The 21,805-nt window shown below is 50.2% G+C and overlaps 1 protein-coding gene across 1 annotated transcript in view; it reads right to left on the bottom strand.

The window, feature by feature from the left end:
• Positions 1 to 19,699, bottom strand: part of Lpcat1 (lysophosphatidylcholine acyltransferase 1) — a 48,890-nt gene extending 29,191 nt beyond the window's left edge. Inside the window, exons 1-2 of the mRNA XM_051182719.1 lie at positions 19,417 to 19,699; positions 3,656 to 3,798 (exon numbers count right to left, since the gene is read on the bottom strand). Of these exons, the coding sequence (XP_051038676.1) occupies positions 3,656 to 3,798; positions 19,417 to 19,551 (278 nt within the window). The 5' untranslated portion in view covers positions 19,552 to 19,699. The remainder of the gene's footprint in view (positions 1 to 3,655; positions 3,799 to 19,416) is intronic.
• Positions 19,700 to 21,805: the final 2,106 nt, after the last annotated feature.

Here is a 21,805-nt window from a genome sequence, read left to right as displayed (position 1 = left end):
GTAGACCTGCACTCTGGGAGGACATGCCCACTATACTTCACCCAGCCAGAAAGCCAGGCAAGGAAGAGCAAGCTGGTTGTTAGTTCATCAAATCCGAGTTCCTCTTGCAAATTCTTTCTGGGAAGAGAAGCTGCCATTCCAGAAAGTCTTCAACAACAACAAAACAAAAGAGCAGACAGTGGATGAGAGATCTGGATGCCCCAGGAGGCAAGCACTACCTCGCAGTGGGGCCTGACTATGGGGTTTGGAAATCTGAGGTTGAACTGGGGCGTCTGGCACTCTTTTGGCCACAAGAAAGAAACAGATATTCAAACGGCAAGAGAAAAAAACGAAGGCTACAGTCCAAATGCAAAGCAGAGAATGTGTGTAATTTAAAAACTTTAAATCATAGGATGTGGTTGTGCTTCTGCAGACAGAGGAAGTCGTATTTATACCCAGGATGTGGGGACTCCTCTCTGAGGGTAGGGGGTAAGATACTCAGTCCTTCAATCTCATAGTTAACCTATTAATATATTAACCCAGGAACTAAGTTGTGAGGAGCCCTCAGAGCAAGCCCTTCTCAAGTGCCTATGGCTGAGGGATCAGCAGCTGGAGGGCCTTGACTGCTACCTGCCTGGTCCACCCCTGGACTTGCGCTGGTGGGTAAGAACCAGTGTAGGGGTCAGTACTACCAAAAGGCAGCAGTATGATTTTCACGGCACTGTACTTTGAAAGCGACTTAAAATAAGCATTCTTTGGAAAACTGTGTCATTCATCGAAAGCCTGAGATTTTTTAAGGATGTCTAAATGCCACCAACTTCATCCAGGAAAAAAAAAAAAGTCATCTTTAACATCAATCTGTTCACAACAGCTCTGCTGTGCGAACATAACAGTCTGAGTCTGAATGAATCTGCTGTTGTAACTCAGCAGAACTTCGACGGCTTTTTCCTAATTCTGTGCCACTCTGAGGCTCCTTATTACTACGTCTCCCTTCAGGGATCAGAAGCATCCTTGAGAGCCCAGGGCCACAAACCCACTCAGTTCCCACAGACACTGAATGAAGGTGTCCAGGGTTTCATGAGGCACAGCATGGTACATGCAGGTTCAGCATACATGTGTACACTGAACATATGGCACTTTCAACATACGTGCACACACTCCATTTACATATACTCCAACGTATATGTACAATCATACAATCTCATATGTGTACACACATGTGCACCCATACACCCTTAACATATACTCACCAACATGCACTTACAGGCACACTCTAACATATGTATACACCCTACACATACGCACATTTCAATTTATACATACTTGCATGCTCTTATCTACATATACAACAGGCACATACTTAGATGTTTACACTCCAACACACCTATACACACATACTCCAACACCTACGTGCATACTCTCATCTTCATTCAAACATGTGTACTCCAACAGGTGTACACACACACACACACACACACACTTTTACCTGTGTACTCATATGCACATATATCAACAAATACACACCAAACATACTCCAGCACCTACACTCATATGCATACTCTCATCTAAATGCACATTCCAACAGATACACACACATGCACATTCTCATGTGTGTACATTCATATATGCACATGCTTCAGACACACACACATACATGCATACACATGTACCAGCATACACATATATACCCAGGCATAACACACTCCTCTCTCTCACACAGAATGACATGTACCCTGAGATGACAAAGACATACCAAGCTCCAGGGAAAATGACCACAAGAAATCTCAGCCTCTCACTCACGCACACGAAGCAGTACTAACATCACATTTGTGTAGTGAAGGAGGCTATTGGGAACAGACTGAGTGACTTGGACACACAGGGACAAAGCTGTTGCAAACAGTTTGCTGTGGCCCTCTGTAGCTTGCTGAAGCCCATGGAGTGTGTGTGCACATAGGAGGGTCCCAGGGGAGCATGGAGGCCAGGAACACAGCCCAAGTCACCCACTTTGAGGATGGTCCTGCTGCTCAGAGACTCTGAGCTGGTGTGGGGAAGAATCTGGCCCTTGTGATGCCAAGCAGGCAGCATGTAGAGCAATGACAAAGCTCCCTCAAGCCCCTTGTCACAAGAGCCAACATCTGTCACCCAGGTACTTTTAAATCGCCCAAGTCTGCTTCCTGGCAGAACTTCTGCACTTAGCAAGCTCAAAGTCGGGATCTGGTTTGGCCTAGATTTGAAGTGCTTGGTTTTATTTCATACCAGTTATGGTTTGTTTACCCTTTTAAAGGATGTCACAATAAAGCATGCTGTTCTAAGAGGATTAGGAAATCCCAGACAAATGAAGAACTGAGAGCAAGCCATAATTTCATGGAGGACCAGCCTCACTCAATGTGCCCAATGTGGGCAATAAACAGCATCTAATGGTGATCCGACACACAGAGAGATGAAGTTTAGAAGATGAGGGTCCCTCTTGCCTCTCTACAGAACAAACATCCTGTGCATCACAAGAAAAGAAAGGCTGGGAAGTCTAAGTGAACACTCAGCCCACAGAGCACCAGGTAGAGACATTTTAGACTCTGGGGCCACAGAGCCCCCCATACCCACACAACTCAGCGCCCTATGAAAGTAGCCCTGGGGGCGGCCATGTTCAGGAAAAAGGTTCCTTGCACAGCAGCCAATGTGGCCTGTAGGCCTTTCTGCTAGCATCTCCAACGGGGATTTATTTGTCTTTCTGAGCTGGTGAAGGGAGCTCTAGAGACAACAGCAGAGCATTCTTAGGGTGCTGGCTAAGGCACCTGTGACAGGTAGAAAGACACACAAAAAAACACTTAAAAGTGGCTGAGTTCCCAACATATCCATGAGGTTCATCCATATATAATACTTAAAGGCAAGAGCCAGTATGGGTCTAACAGAGACTCAGCCTGCAGTGACAGTGTCCAACATTCAGGAAGCCTGGGGTGGCTCAAGGTTCCCACTAGGGCAGGACTGTATGGATCCAGCCTCCTGCTAGCCAGAGCTTCAGCTCTGTCAAGTTTGGTCAGAAAGTGGTATCGGATCACTGGATTTGAAAGAGTGAGGGCTTATCTACTTTCAGTGGCCCCAGGTGGGCAACATATGTCAACTAAGACCTGCCATTCAAAAGGTATTGATCCCCCTCCAAACTGCTTTAACTATAGCTGGAAGATGTGCTCCTTTCCCTGATCACAGCACCCATACTGTGGGGGCTGAGACAGGGATCCCTGTCACTGTGGTGGTGGGTCAACTCAGCCCAAGAGCTGTCCACTCAGAATACATTCCCCAACTTCCACCAGTAGATCCAGAGCCCGGGCTCTCTGGCTTTAGTCTTCAGGCCATTAAGAGACAGAAGAGATTCTGGAACACAGGAGGCTATAGTGGTGGAGGAATCTCTGCACTCTGGGACAAGGGTATAGCAGCCCCATGACCCATAGAGCCCTGAAGATGAAGTCTAAAAAGACCAGAGGCAGAGACAGGCAGGGACAAGCAAGTTTCAAAGGAGCCAGCAAGAAGACAGCACTGGTAAATCAGGCTTAGAGAGGGAGAGATAGGTCCACACTGTCTGAGTAGTAACATTATGACATCAAAGATTACACACACACACACACACACACACACACACACACACACACACACACACACACCAGCCAAAAGAGCTACTTACTTCCTCCACAAGGCCATGGGCTGCTCTGGCTCCTTATCGGGCGGTCCCAGGGAGGCCACAAGTGCAAAGGGCCAGGCCAGCAGCATCATAAAAGCAGCAAACAGGAGCCGGATGGGGAACAGCGTCAACGTCATGAAAGCCACCTGGGAAGACAGGTGTTATTTTTTAAGCACTCCTGTTTGAGAACGTGTTGAAGCTGCCTGCAGCCTGGGGTCCTGCAGAGCTAGCCAGTACACTGACATCACTGTGGTCCCCATGCCCCCAGTCCTTCCTTACTAAAGACACTCAGGGGATATCTTGGAAACGGCATGGCTGAGCCTGATTGGCAGACTCATGATGGGGTATGTTCTTCTGTATCTATGTTTCTCTTTTGGTTGATGAATAAAACACTGATTGGCCAGTAGAGGCAGGAAGATAGGCGGGACTAGGAGATGAGGAGAATGCTAGGGAGAGAGGCAGAGAGGCCAGGAGACACCATGCTGCCCAAGGAGTAACATGCCAGATTATGGGTAAGCTACAGCCTTGTGGCAATACATAGAATAATAGCAGTGGGTTAATAATTAAGACAGAGCTAGCTAATAAGAAGCCTGAGCCATTGGCCAACAGTTTCATAATTAATACATCATCTGTTTGTTTATTTGGGGCTAAGTGGCTGTGGGACCAGGCGGGACAGAAACTTCCATCATCAAATGGCACCAAATGTGGGTCATGAATCCATGATCCTGAGATTATGAGTCTCATGGTCTACTGACTGAGCTTCGGGACAGAAACCTCCATCATCACATTCAGCTCTACTCTGACTCTGACACTATATCCCACAGAGGGACTGGCACCCAAAGCTGGAGCCTTGCAACACATCATCATACCTTCCCACCTCTCCTTGAAATCATAAGGTGGGGCTGGGGAGATAAGTCAGTCTGAAAAGTGCTTTCTCTAAGGAGCTGAGGACCTGAATTCAATACAAGTTTAAAAAAAAAAAATCTAAGTGTGGCAGCACAATTGCAAAATCCCAGCACTAGGGATTGCTAAAACCCTGGGGTTGCCTCACTGGCTGGCCAGCTTAGCCTTCTTGGTGACTTCCAGACCAGTAAGAAACCCTGCTTCAAAACAAGGCAGATGGTGCCTAAGGAATCCCCACCAGAGGCTGACCTCTGTGTACGATGTGCACATGTGCAAATACACAAATTGTTGATGTGGACAGAGATAGCATATGTAGTCCTAAATATTGGTGAGACAGTGAGGGAGCAGATTGGGGACACAAGGCCAGCCTTGGACAAGAGAGCAGAGGAATCAGGACAGCTCTCCAGCCAAGGCTAGGTAGGGCAGAAAGCCAGAGCCCAAGGGAGGCATGGCTCACTAAGCAGTGCTCACCTCAGGCCAGCAGGAAGCTACAGGACCAGGTGGCTGCCTGTTGCTCTGTGTTTGGAAGACATGTGGTGGGCAGTTCAGCTCTGTGGGGCAGAGCCAAATGCTACATTAATGGAAGCCATTTTTCACAGCCTTAGCAATCAGTGTGGCCTTGACACTGAGAATGAATTCACATTCACACCCTTTAAAGGCCCAACAGTCACCTGTGGCCCAAGGGCAGGGCAGATCCGGGTACCAACACCTATCTACTCCGACACATGGTTTATTGCCTGGGACAATGATTACATATGACACCTCATAGTGAGGACCATCCTTGTCCCACAAAAGCCTGCAGTGGGCTGTCAGTAGATGTCTTTGGAGTAAGAACATCATTAACCACTTTGCCCGCCACTATTGGGACATAATACTGATTCTAGTGCAACATGCTTAAGTGCGGTGGCCAGGGTTCCTCCAGTGTCGGATTCTTGCTTGCAATGCTAGGAAGTAACATGCTGGGGCTCGTGTTAGGGGTGCTGGGAAGCTATCTGTCAGGGCTCGAGTTAGAGGTGCTGGGCTTGCTGGTGACTGATCTGGATCAACTCTTCACTGGTTTTCAGGGGAGACACCTATAATCCAGCCCCCCTCCCACACATACACACACTGACCCTGGGCTGTTTTAACTGTCTCTTCACACTGACAAATCTCTGGCTAGCTAGATGGCTGCAGCTTCCAAGTTTCTAGGATCCCAGCTTTGTAAACTCTGTTTCTCTCTGTGGTGATATTTTGTTCTGCTATAACAAATAAAGCTTGCCTAAAGATCAGAGTGCAGAGCTGTAGAGACCAGGAAATGGTGGCACACGTCTTTAATCCCAGCACTTGGGAGCAGAGGCTGACGAACTCTGTGAGTTTGGGGCCACCCTTGGCTATAAAAGACTGAATCTGTCTAAAAGAGAAACAGAGCTCACACAAAGGTGATCCCAGCACTCGGGATCTCACACCTTCAATCCCAGCATTAGGGAAGTGGAGACAGGAATATAAGGCGGAGGAGACAGGAGCAGAGAGGCAGTCTGCGGACTCCTAGAGACAGATGCAGTCTGAGGAGGCAGGGTCTGAGCATTAGTAGAAGTAAAAACTCTAGTGGCTGGCCACTCTGCTTCTCTGATCCTCCAGCTTTCACATCGACAGCTGACTGAGTTTTTTATCATTAACAACAATTACAATCGGTGCTACATTTCTCCCTGGGTTAATCTGGTTTGTTCTCCATGAGTTTTCCTAGAAGCCCTTCGCAGGCTTCCCAACAATGCCAAACTTGAGCATTGAAGAGGTAGCCTGTGCAGCACTGTTTCAACATCTGGGGTGGGTGTGTGAGCTAGGGAGGAAGCCCTTTGCATTGGTGTGCTGCACAGGACAGGGGAGCACACAGCCCTCGGCAGCACCGCATGCAGTACAGTGTGTATGTGTGTGTGTGTGTGTGGGTGCATGAAGTCGTGGAGGCGGCTTGCTGTGGTGTACAACACACTGGGGAGGGTTGGGAGGCCACAAGTGTCAGGATCAGCTTCCTCTATACTCGGCCTCCACCTTCACTCAGTGTTGGCTTTCCTGCTTTTATCTGTATCCCAGGGAGCAGGGAACTCTCCCCCAGGTAAACAAGGCAGGACGGATGGAGCCTGCCACAGCCCTTCTAGAACCTACGACAGTACCTTCTGTCCACATCTTCGGACATCTCCACGGGCTACCATCTTCATGAAGACTCAGCCTTGTCCAAACAGACTAGGGGGAACCACATACAATGTCTCTGAGCCCCAACAAAGGAAACGGCTAGCCAGAAGGCTATGATACCAGAGTAGCTGGATCTGGCGGTGAATGTGTGGAATGTGGGAAGGAGAAGAAAAGCTGCAGGCAGCCACAAGAAGCATTCTTAGAAAAAGCAGGCTAGACTGGAAAGCAACAGAGCGTCAGACAACTTTCCAGATACCTTGCGTTCCGGGTGTGGATGGCCACCGCCAGGGCAGGGCCTGCCTCTCTACCAAAGCTTCAAGGCACCTTTTCTTGCTGTAGCTCATGAAACCAAGAGCTCTGTCTACATCAAGAATATAGGGTGCTAGAGAGATGTGGGAGTGAGACAGGGGTCCACTCTCCACACCCATCAGGTCCAGTGCCATGCTGGATGCCATGTGATGTGTATGGAAAGGCCTGCAGAGCTCATTTTACCAAGACTACACACAGAATGTCTGTCCACCAGCAGATGTGAGGTAGCACATGGCAGATCGGATACCCTGTACAGGATCTGACCAGGGAAGAGCTGGCTGAGAGTATGAATGAGGGGGCCGGCTGGTACAGGCTACAAAACAGACGAGAGAGGAGAGAGTCATGGAAGTAAAGGATTCAGCTATGCTGACAGGTGACTACAGGGCTGGGCTCAAGGTTGCAACACCATGAGAATTCCATGGACACAGAAGGTGTAGGCCGCTGATGCTGGGGCCCACAGCCCCACCTTCCTAAGTCCAGTTGTGGAGAGTGAAGACTCCACTTCACTATAAGAAGCCACACATAATTCTCAAAGGTGCCAGGCCAAGCAAACTATGTGGTCATCTTGCCTGTGAGCCAGACGTGAGTAATTGCACCACAGTTCAGTAAGGAATTACACTGGCTTGGGGCTGTGCTAGCTTCAATTGCCCTCTGAAGGCTGAATACAACAAACCAACCAATTAAGAGAGGTGTAGTCTAGATGAAGAGGCACTAGAATACATATACAGACCATCACAGCACCACGGGAGACAGTCTGAATTGGATTTTGAGGGACCCCTTGGGAGGGAAGGTTGGTTGATCTCTCTCTCTCTCTCTCTCTCTCTCTCTCTCTCTCTCTCTCTCTCTCTCTCTGTGTGTGTGTGTGTGTGTGTGTGTGTCTTTCTGTCCATCTCCCCCCCACACACACGCACTGAAAATCTGGCTCTCATTCTGGTGCCTTAGAAAAATCAACCAAGAGTCATATAGTCATGACACTCATGGACAGTCCTTCCTAGGAGGACTTAGATCTAGGGCAATTCAGGCTGATGGCTAAGGTCTCATTCTGTCCCTGCCCTAGACTGGTCCCACAATGATCCAGAGCTACTGGCAGAGGGTGTCCCTGCACTCTGGTGGTGGTCATTCTCTTTGCCTCACTGTCCAGTCTTTGGGTAAAGCCCCTTCCACACATTCAGTCTCCAAAGTCCCAGAGCTTTGGCCATCTCCAGACTTGAGGGTGCCTACCAGGGATATGCCAGGTCTATTAAGGGGGTCACCATCCACCCGACAGGACAACTGCTGTGACTCATGAAGCAAAGCCTAGGTTCTAGGACCATTGAGCACTCAGTACTTTATGCCCTGCAGGTCCATGCGGAAGGTGATGTGAGCCTTGTATGCTCAGTGGGAATGTGGGTAAGATCTATACCCTGGGGAGAGGTACTCCTCCATCGATCAAGGAGATAGTCTGAGGCTGCCAACTTTATTGTTGCTGGTGGCAACAGAGCTGGATGCCATCCTAGAGGCACCACTGGGGGACAGGTGAGTCTAGGTTCTCTGTGGGATGGCTGAGGGTGGAGCTTCAAGTTACACAAAGCACCAAGGACAGATCCGAGGCAACCAGCACAGGGACGGTGAAACAAACAGAGATGGCTCTCCATGGGCTGGAGAGATGGCTCAGAGGTTGCGAGCACTGGCTCTCCAGCTGCCTGATGACTTCCGCACTTGGGGCAAACATAGCTCAAGAGTCACAGAGATGGCCACCTGGAGGAGTCCCTGAGAGATGCAGCAGTCTAGAGGACATGGAGACTGTACAGGGTACTACAACACAGCCAGCAACCTAGCTGGGACCACAGCAATGAACCAACATCCATGTGTGCTCAGCCCAAGTCAGGGCGTACAGAACTATAAAATAAACCAAAGGGATCTAACCATCACACTCAGAGCAGTCACCAGAGACCTGCTACCAGCTCCAGAGGGGATGGATCAGAAGCTAGGGGTCCACATATCACTTCCTCATCCAGAAATTGAGCGTAGCAGCTAGGAGACTTGCTCAGGGATTAGATGGGATGGTACACAAAGCGAAGGGCTACTGGGACCATAGGAAGCAGCCCGAGCCCTAAACGCCTAACCACCCCAGAGGGGATGAGAAACTCAGGTGGGCCACCGAGTGGGAAACAGAGATGGGGCAGCTGACCACGCATCCTTACGCCACAGGACCAGCCTGCCTGCCCACAGATGGCTAAGAAAATCTTATCAGGGAGGCAGCGCTGTACTTCAAACCAAGGGGGTGAAAAATGAGGGGAAACTGACCAGAGAGTGGAACAAGGCAGCAGCTGATCAGAGAGAGCCCAAGGCCAAGGTGTGTGAGCAACAGGAGAAACCACGTGGTGACGCAACGGACAGAACCCCCAGCCCTTCTCAGGATGTACATATCTCTGACACATGCTGGGTCTGGCACAGCGACAGTGCTATCACAATGACACCACCATGGACCTCCTAACACCCGTGGTCAGCAGAGTAACGAACAGTCACCAGAATGGTGGCTGAGTCTGTACTCCTCCCAGCTTTTGCTCTCTAGGGTACAGCTGTCCTGCCCCACGGTCCTACCTGAGGGACAGACAGCCACAGTTGTCTTTCTCTCTTACCAGCTCCTTCTGATTTCACCTATAAAACAGATTCAGAATGCAGCCCAAGATGGACCTCTAGCTCTTGGGTTTGGGACGGCTACGGTGGCCAAGGACGGGTGGAAATAAGGCTGCAAATGTCACATGCCCCTGGTCTGTATGACCTCAGGATGAGAAGTAATAGGTGCAACTCAGTACCAAGAGACAGGAGCCAGAAGCAGGAGCCCAGGCTGGAGCCCTGATGTAAGTAAGCAAAGCCATCCCTAAAAGGACTTACTTAAGTTTAGAAGGTAAGGCAGATAGAGTTCCTGTAAAGTTCCTGTAAAGTTATTCTGGTAGGCAATGAGACTCTGAAGATATGGCAATGGACTTCCCAAATGGGTTAGAGATGAGAGGTAAAAACTACAGGGATGCCTCTAGGGCACTGAGATGCCTGAGAAAATTAGCCCTGGGGTCAACCGTGGGCCAACACCCCAAACCAGGAACTAATGACCAATGTCTGGAGCAGTGTGGCCATTGAGCTTACCTACAATAGCCACTGCCCCAAACCAGACAAGAAGGACTCATGCAGTTTAACTTACACTTTCCTTTTTAGAGTACATGCAAACTATAAATCCCACACACATCCCTCAGCTGGAACCCCAAGGCACATTTTCTAAAGCCCACAGCCCAGTGCTCAACACCACAAGGCCACCCAGAGCCCCAGGTGACTTCAACTAGGTCCAGACCGTACAGAAGCAAATGAGCAGACCAGCCAACAGGCACCCCATGCCTTACATAGCCTCAATACTTTAATGAGGTCCAGAATGGCTCTGACCTGTCTGAACATGGCTCTGAGGCAGGGAGCTTTCAACAGTCACACTCAGAACCAAGGCTCACGGACACACAGGAAGTAGAAAGGGAGGAGAACACATCTTAAGCTGCCGTACGCAGTTTTATCTTTTCACAAATAGCTCTATCAAACAGGCTCGTCTGACCCTAGCTACTGTAAAAGACTTCCCATAGCACCTGCCCACTGCTCAGTATCCTACACACCCCAGAGGCTCAAGATGAGGCTTGACACAGGGCCAAGGGGGGCATTTGAACAACAGCTACAGCAGTGTGGTACTGTGTGCTGGATGTTGTGTTTCCCCTGTGATTTGTCCACTTATTTAAATCTTTGCCCATATTTACATGGTGTTCATTTGTCTAGTCCTCACTAACATGTTAGCGTCCCCATCGTCGTCACCTTAGATCTCAACTGTGTTATCTGGCTGAAGTATTCAGAGGTTCATGCACTGCTAGTGTCCATGTCTCCTCAGAGAGGCAATGCTTATGGCTATTTATAAGTGCTTCTTAGTTCTCCCACTCAAATCTAAAATTAAATATAGTTTTTCTAAGACAGAGCTATTTTTCCTTCCAAACCTTCAGTCCCAACTCTCCAGGTCTATGCCAGGTCCACCCAAGGGCTGGCTGTCCAATGAAGTCTCAGTCTAGCAGACCGATCCAGACCACTCTCAGTGCCGACTGATGTAAGCCTGACTTTGGGGGAAACACTCAAATCTTACAGACTCACCTTAAGAAACGACATGGGCAGTTAGGAGTGCTTTTCCTAGAGGGCTGTCCCTGCACACACCATTGCTGTGTAGTCCTTACAGAACCAGTCTCAGCACAGAGCGTGGAACTGAGGACCGCTTACTACTAACCTGGGGCAGGCAGTTCTTAGCAGCATTTGTGGGTCTGGTAGGAAGACCCCAGAAGCTGTTTTGCCAGCTGGATCCCCAGTTCGGGCCTCACTGACAGAGATGGCACTGCTGGGGACAGCATCCTTGGGGTGTTGCCAGACACCCTGGCATTTGCCCTAGATCCTGGTGACACTGGTGTGTGACCATGGAAGGCTGCGTGCTAAGTAAGACTACAGAAGGACATACTGCTCACATGGATGTGAGAGAGGTATCTCCCTTGTCTCGGGTACAATCCTGTTTTTCCATTACTAACCGACGGAAAAGGGTATACAGGGACCATATGCTCTAACGGGCCTCTGTAGTAACCGACCTAACTGACACCTTTGTAAGCTACAACACAGGTTGGGAACACATCTCTTGCTGGAGATAGCCTATGGGTACTCAAAGGGTTGAGTCAAGAAAACCTCAGGCCCTGAGATGGCTCTCAAACACCCTAACTTAACAAACAAGGACCAGGGAAGTCACCCTGGTTCCCCGCTCAGGTCCCCACAGGCTATTTCTATGCCACACTACCACCCGGCCATCCCCTGCTCACAGCTGTGCTCCTATAAGCAGGTGCTGGGACCCGGGGCCCACTGAACACCTGCTCATCTCTCTAGTTCAGCAAGTCCCACAGCACAGGTCCTGATACCACGAGGCTATGTCTCCTTATGTCATAGGTAGGGTGCTGGGTAACCTGTACCCTGTGCAAGCCCCATACACAGCAATATGGGCTGTGTTGCTGTCTGTCTATCTCAGCCAGGGTCCTAACATCTGTGCAGTCAGAGGAAAAGTTACACATAACCACACAGTGCAGCCTTTGGCAGAAAAGAAGCGGGTGGGGGCGGGGATAACTGCAGGCCTGGGAACCCCCAAGAATATGCTCTATCGGAGACACTGCAGTATCAGAGGGTACATGATACCAGATAAGTTTAGAAGTAACACCCTAGGTACACCCAGGCTGTGGCCATCTCACTCTAAGATTTAGAGATTACTACACTGGAAGCAATTACTCTGAGGCCAGAGGGTAAAACAGACAATGCCAAGAGAGGGTTCTGGACAGGCCTTAGCCAGTCGAGACCTTTCTAACTCACCTCTTTAGCCTCATTATACGGGTCTCTGGGCTTTGAGAGCCCTATAACCCTGTGCTCAAGGTGAAGGAACATGCCCAGCCCTTAGAAAATGTCCAGCTTCCATCAGCCCTGTGGCTGATGGAACCCCTCCCTCTGCCCTACTGTACGGTCTTTTCCCGGCTGGTAGCCTGTGGACTAGCCACTTAACCAGCCTCTTACCCACATGTTGTCTGGATAGCAGGCTTCCTAAACCACCAGCACACAACCCCATTGCTGGAGGAGAGGCATATGATGGAAGGTCAACTTGTCGCTCAGCAGACACATCTGACACCTGTGATGTCAAAGTCTACTTGACGTGACCAAGATCTGTGTACCCCAAGATCCCGTCTGCACTGATGGGCACGTGAGGGGTGGGGGCATTGTAAGAGGCTAGGGTGGTATAGGGACCATATGCTCTAACGGGCCTCTGTAGTGACTACAGGACAGAAGGACAGAAGGACTGAAGAAAATGGGCAGAAGACAGTGCCCCACACAAGAGGCAGCGTTGCTGGAGTTTCTCTTGTCCCGCCAGGTCCCGCCACCCTTCTCAGCCCCAAATAAGCACACAGATGCTATGTTAATTATAAAACTGTTGGCCAATGACTAGGGCTTTTTACTGGCTTAGTTCTTACTTAATTTATTAACCCATAACTACTAATCTATGTATTTCTACATGGCCTTATCTTATCAGAGAACGCCTGGCATGTCCTATCTTCCTGATCTCTACATGGCGTCTCTCATGGTCTCTCTCTGCCTACCTTCCCCAGAATTCACCTTGTCTCCTAGTCCCACTTATCTTCCTGCCTCTATTGGCCAGGCAGTGTTTTATTCATCAATCAATAAGAGAAACATGTATACAGAAGGACATCCCCCATCAGGGCAGTAAGTGCAAGGTTCTTTGGTGGGAAGGCCCAGGCTGAACAGCATTCATGGGTACTCAGGTCTATGTTCATTCTCTGACTCAGTGCCATCCTGGAGGCATGGTGGGTGCCTCTCCTCTGGCCTCTGTCTGACTTCAGAAGTCTCGTGGGCTGCTTTTCTCACTCTTCCTTCTACACATGCAATTGTCAACATCGGCCCTCTCTGTGTGTCAGGGCGAGGGGTGGTGACAGCTCTAAGAGTCTTGTAGCACTGCAACTTCGCAGACTGCAGCTGGGGTCCTGCCGTGCCACCCAAGGGCTCTGCCAAAACACAAAGTCCTGAAGACATACCTTCAGGGGCTGTATGCACTATCTTCTAAGAATGAGACTCAAAAACAGAAACCAGTTCTAAATCCCTCTCCGGAGCCGCAGGGACTCAGTAGCAGTTGACCTACTTTAGGGAGCACCAGGGGGCAGGACTCCCCATAATTACAGTCCTCCAAAAGGGAGCTTTCCAGGCACTCAGCTCAGCACCACATGTACAAACAGCCCAAGGCTACCAGGAACAGGTGGAAATGAGGTGGGAACTCTGCCAACAGCTTCCCGGGGCCTGGGACTCCGGAGGTGGCGCTGGCTTCCTATAGGTGAACAGTCTAGTCTCAGGAGAGCAGACAGAGCCTGAGTTAAGCAATCTGCTGGCCCCCACAGATCCTAACCCTGTCTCTCTCTGCTCGCTGAGGATGGTAGCTCCAAGAAGAAGAGGTACTTCAAGTATCACTTGGCAGAGAAGTATCTGCACATCAACACACTGTTCCTTCATCAGGTCTTTCCTGGAAGTGTCCAGGACACAGAAGCCCTGCCTAGTGAGACCAGCCAGATAGGGCGCAGGGTAAATCATGCTCTCCCCAACCCAAGCACTACGCTCACTCTCTACCTCTGATACTGAGATGCAGGGGGAATTCTGAAGCAAAGTGTCCTCTAGGCCAGTGGTCATGGGGGTGTTGGAACCCATGAATATCAGACAACACAGAGGAGGGGACCCTTGCGAGATGAGATCGTCAACAGTAGATAGAGGTCCACCATGCACTGGGACAGACAGGCCTGAGAGCTGTTTAGGGACTCACTCTGGTCCCATCTTCCTTGAGGAACCAGGACTCAGCTGAGGCCAGAAGTAAGACCCACCCCAATCTACAGCTGTCTCCAAGACCCACTGTTAAGGCTGAGCAATGGAATCACGAGAATCAAGCCTTAGAGCTTTCCAGCTGCTTCCACTGTTCAGCAGGAAGGTTACTTGGAAAGGAGGCAGCTCACATGCTCTTCAGCTTATACAACCTCTGTGGATGTGAGCCCCTGTCCCCAGCACACCCTGAACTCCCTGATGGAGAGCACCACAAATACCACATGGACATCTTATTTGTTTTAGCTGGTGGGGGAACAAGGTATATTGGGACTGTCTTTGGGCTTCTATTGCTGTGAAGAGACACCATGACCATGGAAACTCTTGTAAAGGAAAACATTTAACTGGGGCTGGCTTACAGTTTCAGAGGTTGGTGTAGTCCATTATTGTCATGGCAAGAAGCATGGCAGCATTGCAGCCAGACATGGTGCTGGAGAAGGAGCTGAGAGCTCTACATTCTGGTCCACAGGCAGCAGAGGGAACTGTGTTCACACTGGACATAGCTTGAGCATCTAAGACCTCAAAGCCCACCTCCACAGTGGGAAGTCCTGCACTCTCCCCCTGACACAAGGCCCCAGGCATCTATCGAAAAGCACAGGCCAGCATGAGCTCTCCTCTCCATCACATAGCCAAAAGCCAGTCCTTGCCCTCCCAGACTTTAGGTCAGTCCAGCTCTATGTCTGCTTGGGTAGTGAAACTGTGTTCTTAAAAAGCCAGTAGATTGGGGGGAAAAAGAAAAGGAAAAAAAAAGAAAAAAGAAAAAAAAAGCCTGTAGGCGACAAATAAGTTTGTAAGGAAAATATGTCATTCTTCTGACTGTACAGCACATACCACTGAACACTAATGTGTTGATTCAGGGAAGGAACGGCCTACCCCAGTGGCATGTCTCAGGTTAAGCCATGGCTAGTACCTCCACCCATGGTCCATGCAGCACACTAAAGGGCTACCACTTGGAAAAAGCCCAGAAACACATGGGTTGTGGAAAGTGACACTCTACCTAGGTCTTAATTGGGAACCAGGCTCTGTGTGTGTGTGTGTGTGTGTGTGTGTGTGTGTGTGTGTGCGCACGCACACGCACACAAAAAAGTGCAGAGCACAATCAAGAGCAGGACAAAAGCCAGCTGCCACTCACTGCTAACACTGAGGGCTGCAGAAAGTGAAGCGCAGAGTTCAAAAGTAAAACAAAAACAGGACTGGGCTTGGGCAGATAGCCCAACTAGTAATGTGCTTGCTGCACAAACATGAAGACAAACATTCAATCCCAGCACCCACATAAAAGCCAGCAGAGGCAGTGAGTGCCTCTAACCCCAGTGCTGGGGAGACTGAAAGGAAAATCCCTGGGGTTCTCTAGCCAATCAGTGCAGTGAACTGTCGAGTACCAACTCCAGTAAGAGACTATCTCAAAATGTATGAGGGCTGATGAGAACACTCAAATGTCAGCCTCTGGCCTCGTGTATGTGTACACACTACACACACACACACACACACACACACACACACACACACACAGAGAGGACAACAGCAAAGCAGTTATCTGTTGTTCCTTATAATATGGCATTAGCACAAGGACATTTAAATGAGTTTGTCTAATGGCACTGAGTTAAAACAGGCTTTGTGCCTTAACTACTGCACAGATGCGTGCTTTCCCATGGGCTAAGATACAAAAGTGTACATTTATATGTAAAATGTGTGCATACAAATAAAACACCCATGCTGCTAAAAGTCCAAATTCTCAAAGGCAATAAAAGCAAAAGTTAGATCTTTCCCCAGACTCTACCATCCCACTGTTCAGTTACCACCTTCGACAACATTAGAAAGACTACAGAGGAAGGCTCCCTATAAGGGCAAGCAGAGGTCTACACTAAGGTACCACACTGTTGTGAGACAGGGACACTTCAATCTTCATCTATGACACAGAAACTCAGGCTGGCCTTCCACCTGCCTCTAGGCCTCTAGGGGCTATAGCGAACAGTGACCAAAAGCCAGATACAGGGAAACAACCTTGGGTCTTCCAGAGACACAGACACCAACAGATGTGAGCCATCAGATGCAATGTTGCAGATAGTATGTGTCCCAATCCTAACATCAACTCCAGGCATTCTTGGGAGGGCTAAGCACTGTGCAGCCAAGCCAGCTACTCTAGTCTCTCTTCTCCCTTCCTATAAATCTTCCCCATCCAGTGCTCTCCCAGTGTTTGTTGTTTGTAAGTCTGTAGAACACCTGCATCTCCACACAGCAAGGATGGGGTGCAACAGGATCTTTTAAATAGGAGTGCCCCTCCTTAAGTTTCCTGAAGTGTCTAGGTGTCCAGTGGGTGGCACCTCTCTGTGCCCATGTGCCTGGGGCCTGGACACTAAAGACAAAACGCCAGCCATCTGTAGGAGTGGCCGGATGTGTGCTGTCAGGACTTTGCTCCAGCATCACCATTGCTATTGGAGCCAGGCCACAGTGACAGCCCAGCTGTGCTTTGCCTTAACTTAAGACACCAGAAGAAAAGCCTGCCAGAAGAGACTTCCACTATTTAGGCATATTCTACTCAGGACTCCAAAGTTAGGGTAGAACTTGTTAGCTACCTGACCTCACCATCACCTTCTCTGGGTTGGACTTGGGGAGGGGCAGGGGCTGCAGCTGCCTCTGAACCTGCACTCAAATAGGGCTGGCTCCAATAGAAGGTAGCTCTGCTGTCCAGGAAGTAAACTCAGATCTAGTTACATTTCAAAATCAGGAAAACCCATCAGAGATGGGACCGGAAATGGTTGTACCACAGAGTCCATGTGGAGTTACCCCAAAAACCCTGTGACAGAAAAACCACTTTATGGCTTCAAAAACAACGAACAGTGAAGAACTTTAGCTGACAGCAAAAGACCTTCTAGGGCCTGCCCTTCATCTGCATCCTTGCTGTGACAGAAAGCAGCAAGTACTTCAGACCCCAGTGTACAGATCTTAGCCTGTTATTTTCTGTCCACTAAATGCTTAAGCTGCTTGCTAAATCTGTAGTTAAGTGACAGATGGGCTGCTATGGGCTGAGGTGGCCTGTGTGTCCTTAATCCAAAGCTACACTGTAACCCCTTGAAGGGCAGTTTAGAGCCACTTGGGAATGGTAAGTTTCTGGGCTTCAGACTTAAAGGGACCTCCTCCTCAAGGGGAAGTAGGATTCTTTTGCTTGACAGAAAACTTTTCAATAAAGTCTTCCATAAAGGCAAAGGCTCTGCAAAGCACGGCTTGGGGGATGCACACCAGAGAATTCTGAGGACATTTACCAACAGGCTACAGACAACCAAGCAGTTACACACACCGAAGTTTTGGGCAGGACCTCATGAGTGCATGGTTTTGGGCAACACAGACAGGGCCCTAGAATCAGACTAAGTGGATTAAAGCTGTGTTGAGGATGGATGCATAAGGAGTGGGGAGCTAGCTTTTCTGAGAGGGAGATGCTTCATGGAGACTGTAGAGATGGGCAGGAGCATAAAGTATGAGGTGGAGGCAACACAACGAGGCAGACCAGATTAGGATGGCGGTGGGAACCTATCAAGACAGGGTAGAGGCAGGATAATAAGGCTAGGGTTGGAAAGAATTATCCGGGATGGGTTGTTTAAGGTGGCCAGAGTGGGGTGGCAGCAGAGGAACCAGGCTGGAATGGCATGGGGTGAACCAGCATGACTTGGTAGGAAAGAGACCCCCAAATCCACAGGAAGGGGACAGGGCTCCCTTGAAGAAATACTCAGGTAGATTTTCAAGCAGCAGATCCAGAAGAAGGGAGGAAGAGCCTGGAGAGAGTTATAGGGCAGGAGGTTGTAGAATGAAACAGAGGGATAATTAGGCTCAGAGATGACTGCACCCTAAGCCCTTCTGCTGGGCACAGCCCCAGGCAATAGGGGCAGCAGCAGAGGCTCAGAAAGAGTCCCACAGGCAGCTGCCTTGTCTCCTATCTGTCTGGCTCCAGACAGACAAGCAGGGAAGGGGATAAGACCTGGGGTGCGATATGTAACGACTTTGCCTTCCCTGTCTCCGTGTTCAACGGTGGACCATCATGTTTCCACAGGTGATAGCCAAACCCATTACAGGCTTTGAGGAGAAGCCGGTGTCTGGGAAAGTGACAACTTCAATGGACTTAATACTATTTCTGATAAATTACACATATAACACCACCACCTCCTCTCAGAGTTGGTTCCTCATAGCTGGAAACACTACTCTGGCCATAAACCACAGGCCACAGAAGTCTGAAACCATGAACTCTACACAATACCAAAAGAAAGGTTCCCCCCTCCCCCCGCAGTGACCACAGACCTGGTCCTAGAGTAGGTCTGTGCCAGGTCTCACAGTGAGAGCCACAGGAACAGATGGTAATTGTGCCTGGATCCAGGTTCCCACCAATCAACCGCAGCACACCGGTTTCCTCTCACGTGGGAACTAGGTTGTATAAAGTTGATTCAGAGCACAACCACCCCAGGGAGCGTCGCTAACAGCCGAAATAGTGTACTCGACACAGGAAACAATCTGCAAACATGGATGTGGAAATTCTCCCGCCGGGTTATGCCAGGGGTTTCCCACGTCCGCTGCTGCTCCTGATGACCATCCAGGTTCCTGCACTAGGCCACCAAAATACAGTCGACCTCCAAGCGGAGACGCTCAAAGGGGGCTGCGAGGGACACCCCCACCCCGCCCACCACCAGGCCTCCTGCTGGCGGGAACCCGCGCCAGGCCGGGGATGAGGTTGTGGGGCTCAAGGGATGGAGTACAGGGTCCCGTGCCTAAACAAGAGAGGGCGTAAGTCAGCATGCGCGCAGGCGGCGGGAAGCGGGACCCTGGCGGGGGCTGGAAGGGTGCAGCAGGGGAGGGGCGCGGCTCTCCAAGGACCGGGCGGCGCCCAGCCCCTCCCCACCGCATCCCGGGCGCATCCCGGGCAGAGTACAGCCACGCTGCGGAGAACCCACCTGGGCCTTCTGCAGGGCGCTCAGCCGCAGTTCGTGCACGAAGGGGTTCCGCCCCGGGGGCGCTAGCCGCCGCGCGTCGCCTGCTCCAGAGCTGGAGGAGGGGGCGGCCCGCGGGCCGCGGCCCCGCAGCCTCATGGCGGCCCGCGCCTGAGCACTGAGCGGTGCAGATGGAGCACAGCCGACGGAGCTCAGCGGAGTGGAGCAGAACCGAGCGCAGAGGAGCAGAAGGCGGCAGAGATAGCAGAGCGCGCGGGAGAGGGCCGAGGATGCGCGGCCGCCCGGAGGCGCAGGCGCGGGAGGGGCGGCGTGACGTGGGTGGGACCAACGGGACGCCCCGCCCCGATCGCTCTGGACTATGATTGCGCCTGCGCAGCTCGAGGCTCTTGGATCTTCCTAGAACCCGGAGGAAATCTACGATTTCCCATGAGTGGGGGGAGACCATGAGACTTAGGCCGCAGAAATGAGGCTTGTGGGCGCAGCGGCCGCTGAGGACCCCACTTGGGCAGCTGAACCGGCCTGCGCCCGCACCTGCGACCCTGGAAAGAGGTTCTTGGAGGCACCCGAGACTGCCAGGTCCGCTTTTCAGCGCTGCAGTGTCCTTGCAGGCAGCTTTCTTCCCCTAACCATTGTAATCCATCAGTGGCCATCGTGGATTTATCAGAGGACCCAATTTTTTGTTACACTGTTAACTAAATCTCAAAATAGCCTTCCTGTTAAAATGTATACATTTGACTCACTGAATGCCTTTTTGTAGTTTGTATCACTGATTTTTAACTAGGACATAAAATGTACACGTTTAACTAGGACATAAAATGTACACATACAATGTACACATTTGAAAAACAAATGTCTTTTGTAGCAATATCATGTGTATTTCTTTGTGTATAGAAGAACCGTCTACAGGCTGGTGGTGGGACACTGAGGGTCCAGTCTCAGTCACCAGACTGGAAAAATGAGCCAAATTCTGCAGAATTCCGGACCCCCTTAGCTTCCTGTCTCACCTCCCCCAAAGCCCGGTGTTCTGTGGACACCACAGCTCCGAGACCTTTCATAGAAGCCTGTTCATGGGTTGACCAGAGCCTCTGATAACTCAAGACAAGTGGGACCCCTTGTTCAGTGTTTTGAGAAGTCACTGTCACTTCAAAGCTTCATCTTGTATTCCACACTCACTTCACCTTGAGACCCTGTCTGTCTACTCTGTAAGGTGAACCTTGCAGCAGCAGCACATGCTCTGGGCTAAGAAGCCTCTGGAGGCCCTTAAGGACCATGAACAGTCTTAATGCTCTGTTGTGTTGCCTTGTGGCCTAGCCATGAGCGTTCCACTGACCCTCGCTTTTAATTCCCATTTTCTCTAATTTTAGACACAAGAGTGCAGCATCCAAGTCTCTGCAGCTCCTTGTCAAGAAAACCCCAGGACACAAAGGCCTGTTTGCATACAGACTTTTACCCCAAGAAAGTCAGGCTGTCCCAGGTGCCACCTCACGTCTACAGGCAGAGACTTGAGGGAATCCTGGGCCAGGATTTCTGTAGCTTTAGAGCTGGGTCTCAGAGAATTGTAGGCATCTTATATAGGTGTGTTAGCCCAGGTCCTCCTGTCACAGAGGATAAGATGGAGTCACATATACTTGATATAAACCTGGTGTGCTGGTACATCAATGTAATTGCACAGTGAGGAGGTTGAGGCAAGTCCCAGGCCAGCCTGGATTAGATAAGAAGACCCTGTCTCAAAAAGCAAACTAACACACACACACACACACACACACACACACACACACATACACACTCAATTTGTTCTTGGTAGTGTGTAAGAGAAATGCCTACTGAGATGAGCAGACCTCTAATGAAAGCTCTTGGCTTGGGGAGTTGTTAGAGTATGCTGTGGATTGAGCTGTGTTCCCCTAAGTCCTACTAAGCAGTACCTGTGGGGGTGACCTTATGTGGAAAGAAAGTCTTTTGCAGATGATCAAGAGGAATCTAATAGGTTGGTGGGACCTATCCAGTATTACTGAATGTCCTTATAAATGAGGGCTTGGAACAAGGAGACAAGTTCAGGAGGAGATGCACATGAGGCCAGAGTTTTGCTGATGTAGGCTACTCAGTCACCTGAAGAGGGCTGGGAGGGGCCTCCACTGGGGGTAGCAGAGAGAATTGCCTCTACCTGGGTCTTCCTGGACTGTGAGAAGATACAGCTGTTTCTTCATCCCAGTTTGTAGCCATTCATTCACACTCCCAGGAAGTTCATAGTACAGCACGAATCTCTAAAGGAAGGGGGGAGGGCCACCCGGGAGCCCTGTTCCAGCCCCACAGTCTAAGCAGAGTGACTAGGCCAGGAAGGATAAGTGTTCGAGTCCCAGGACAGGATTCTCTTTAGCTACCTGCCCTGCTCTGC

This window comes from Phodopus roborovskii, unplaced genomic scaffold, assembly GCF_943737965.1.
Source record: "Phodopus roborovskii unplaced genomic scaffold, PHOROB, whole genome shotgun sequence".
In the NCBI taxonomy this organism is placed as follows: domain Eukaryota; kingdom Metazoa; phylum Chordata; class Mammalia; order Rodentia; family Cricetidae; genus Phodopus; species Phodopus roborovskii.
Note: the sequence above shows the minus strand (reverse complement) of the source record. Positions and strands in the feature narration are given on the sequence as shown.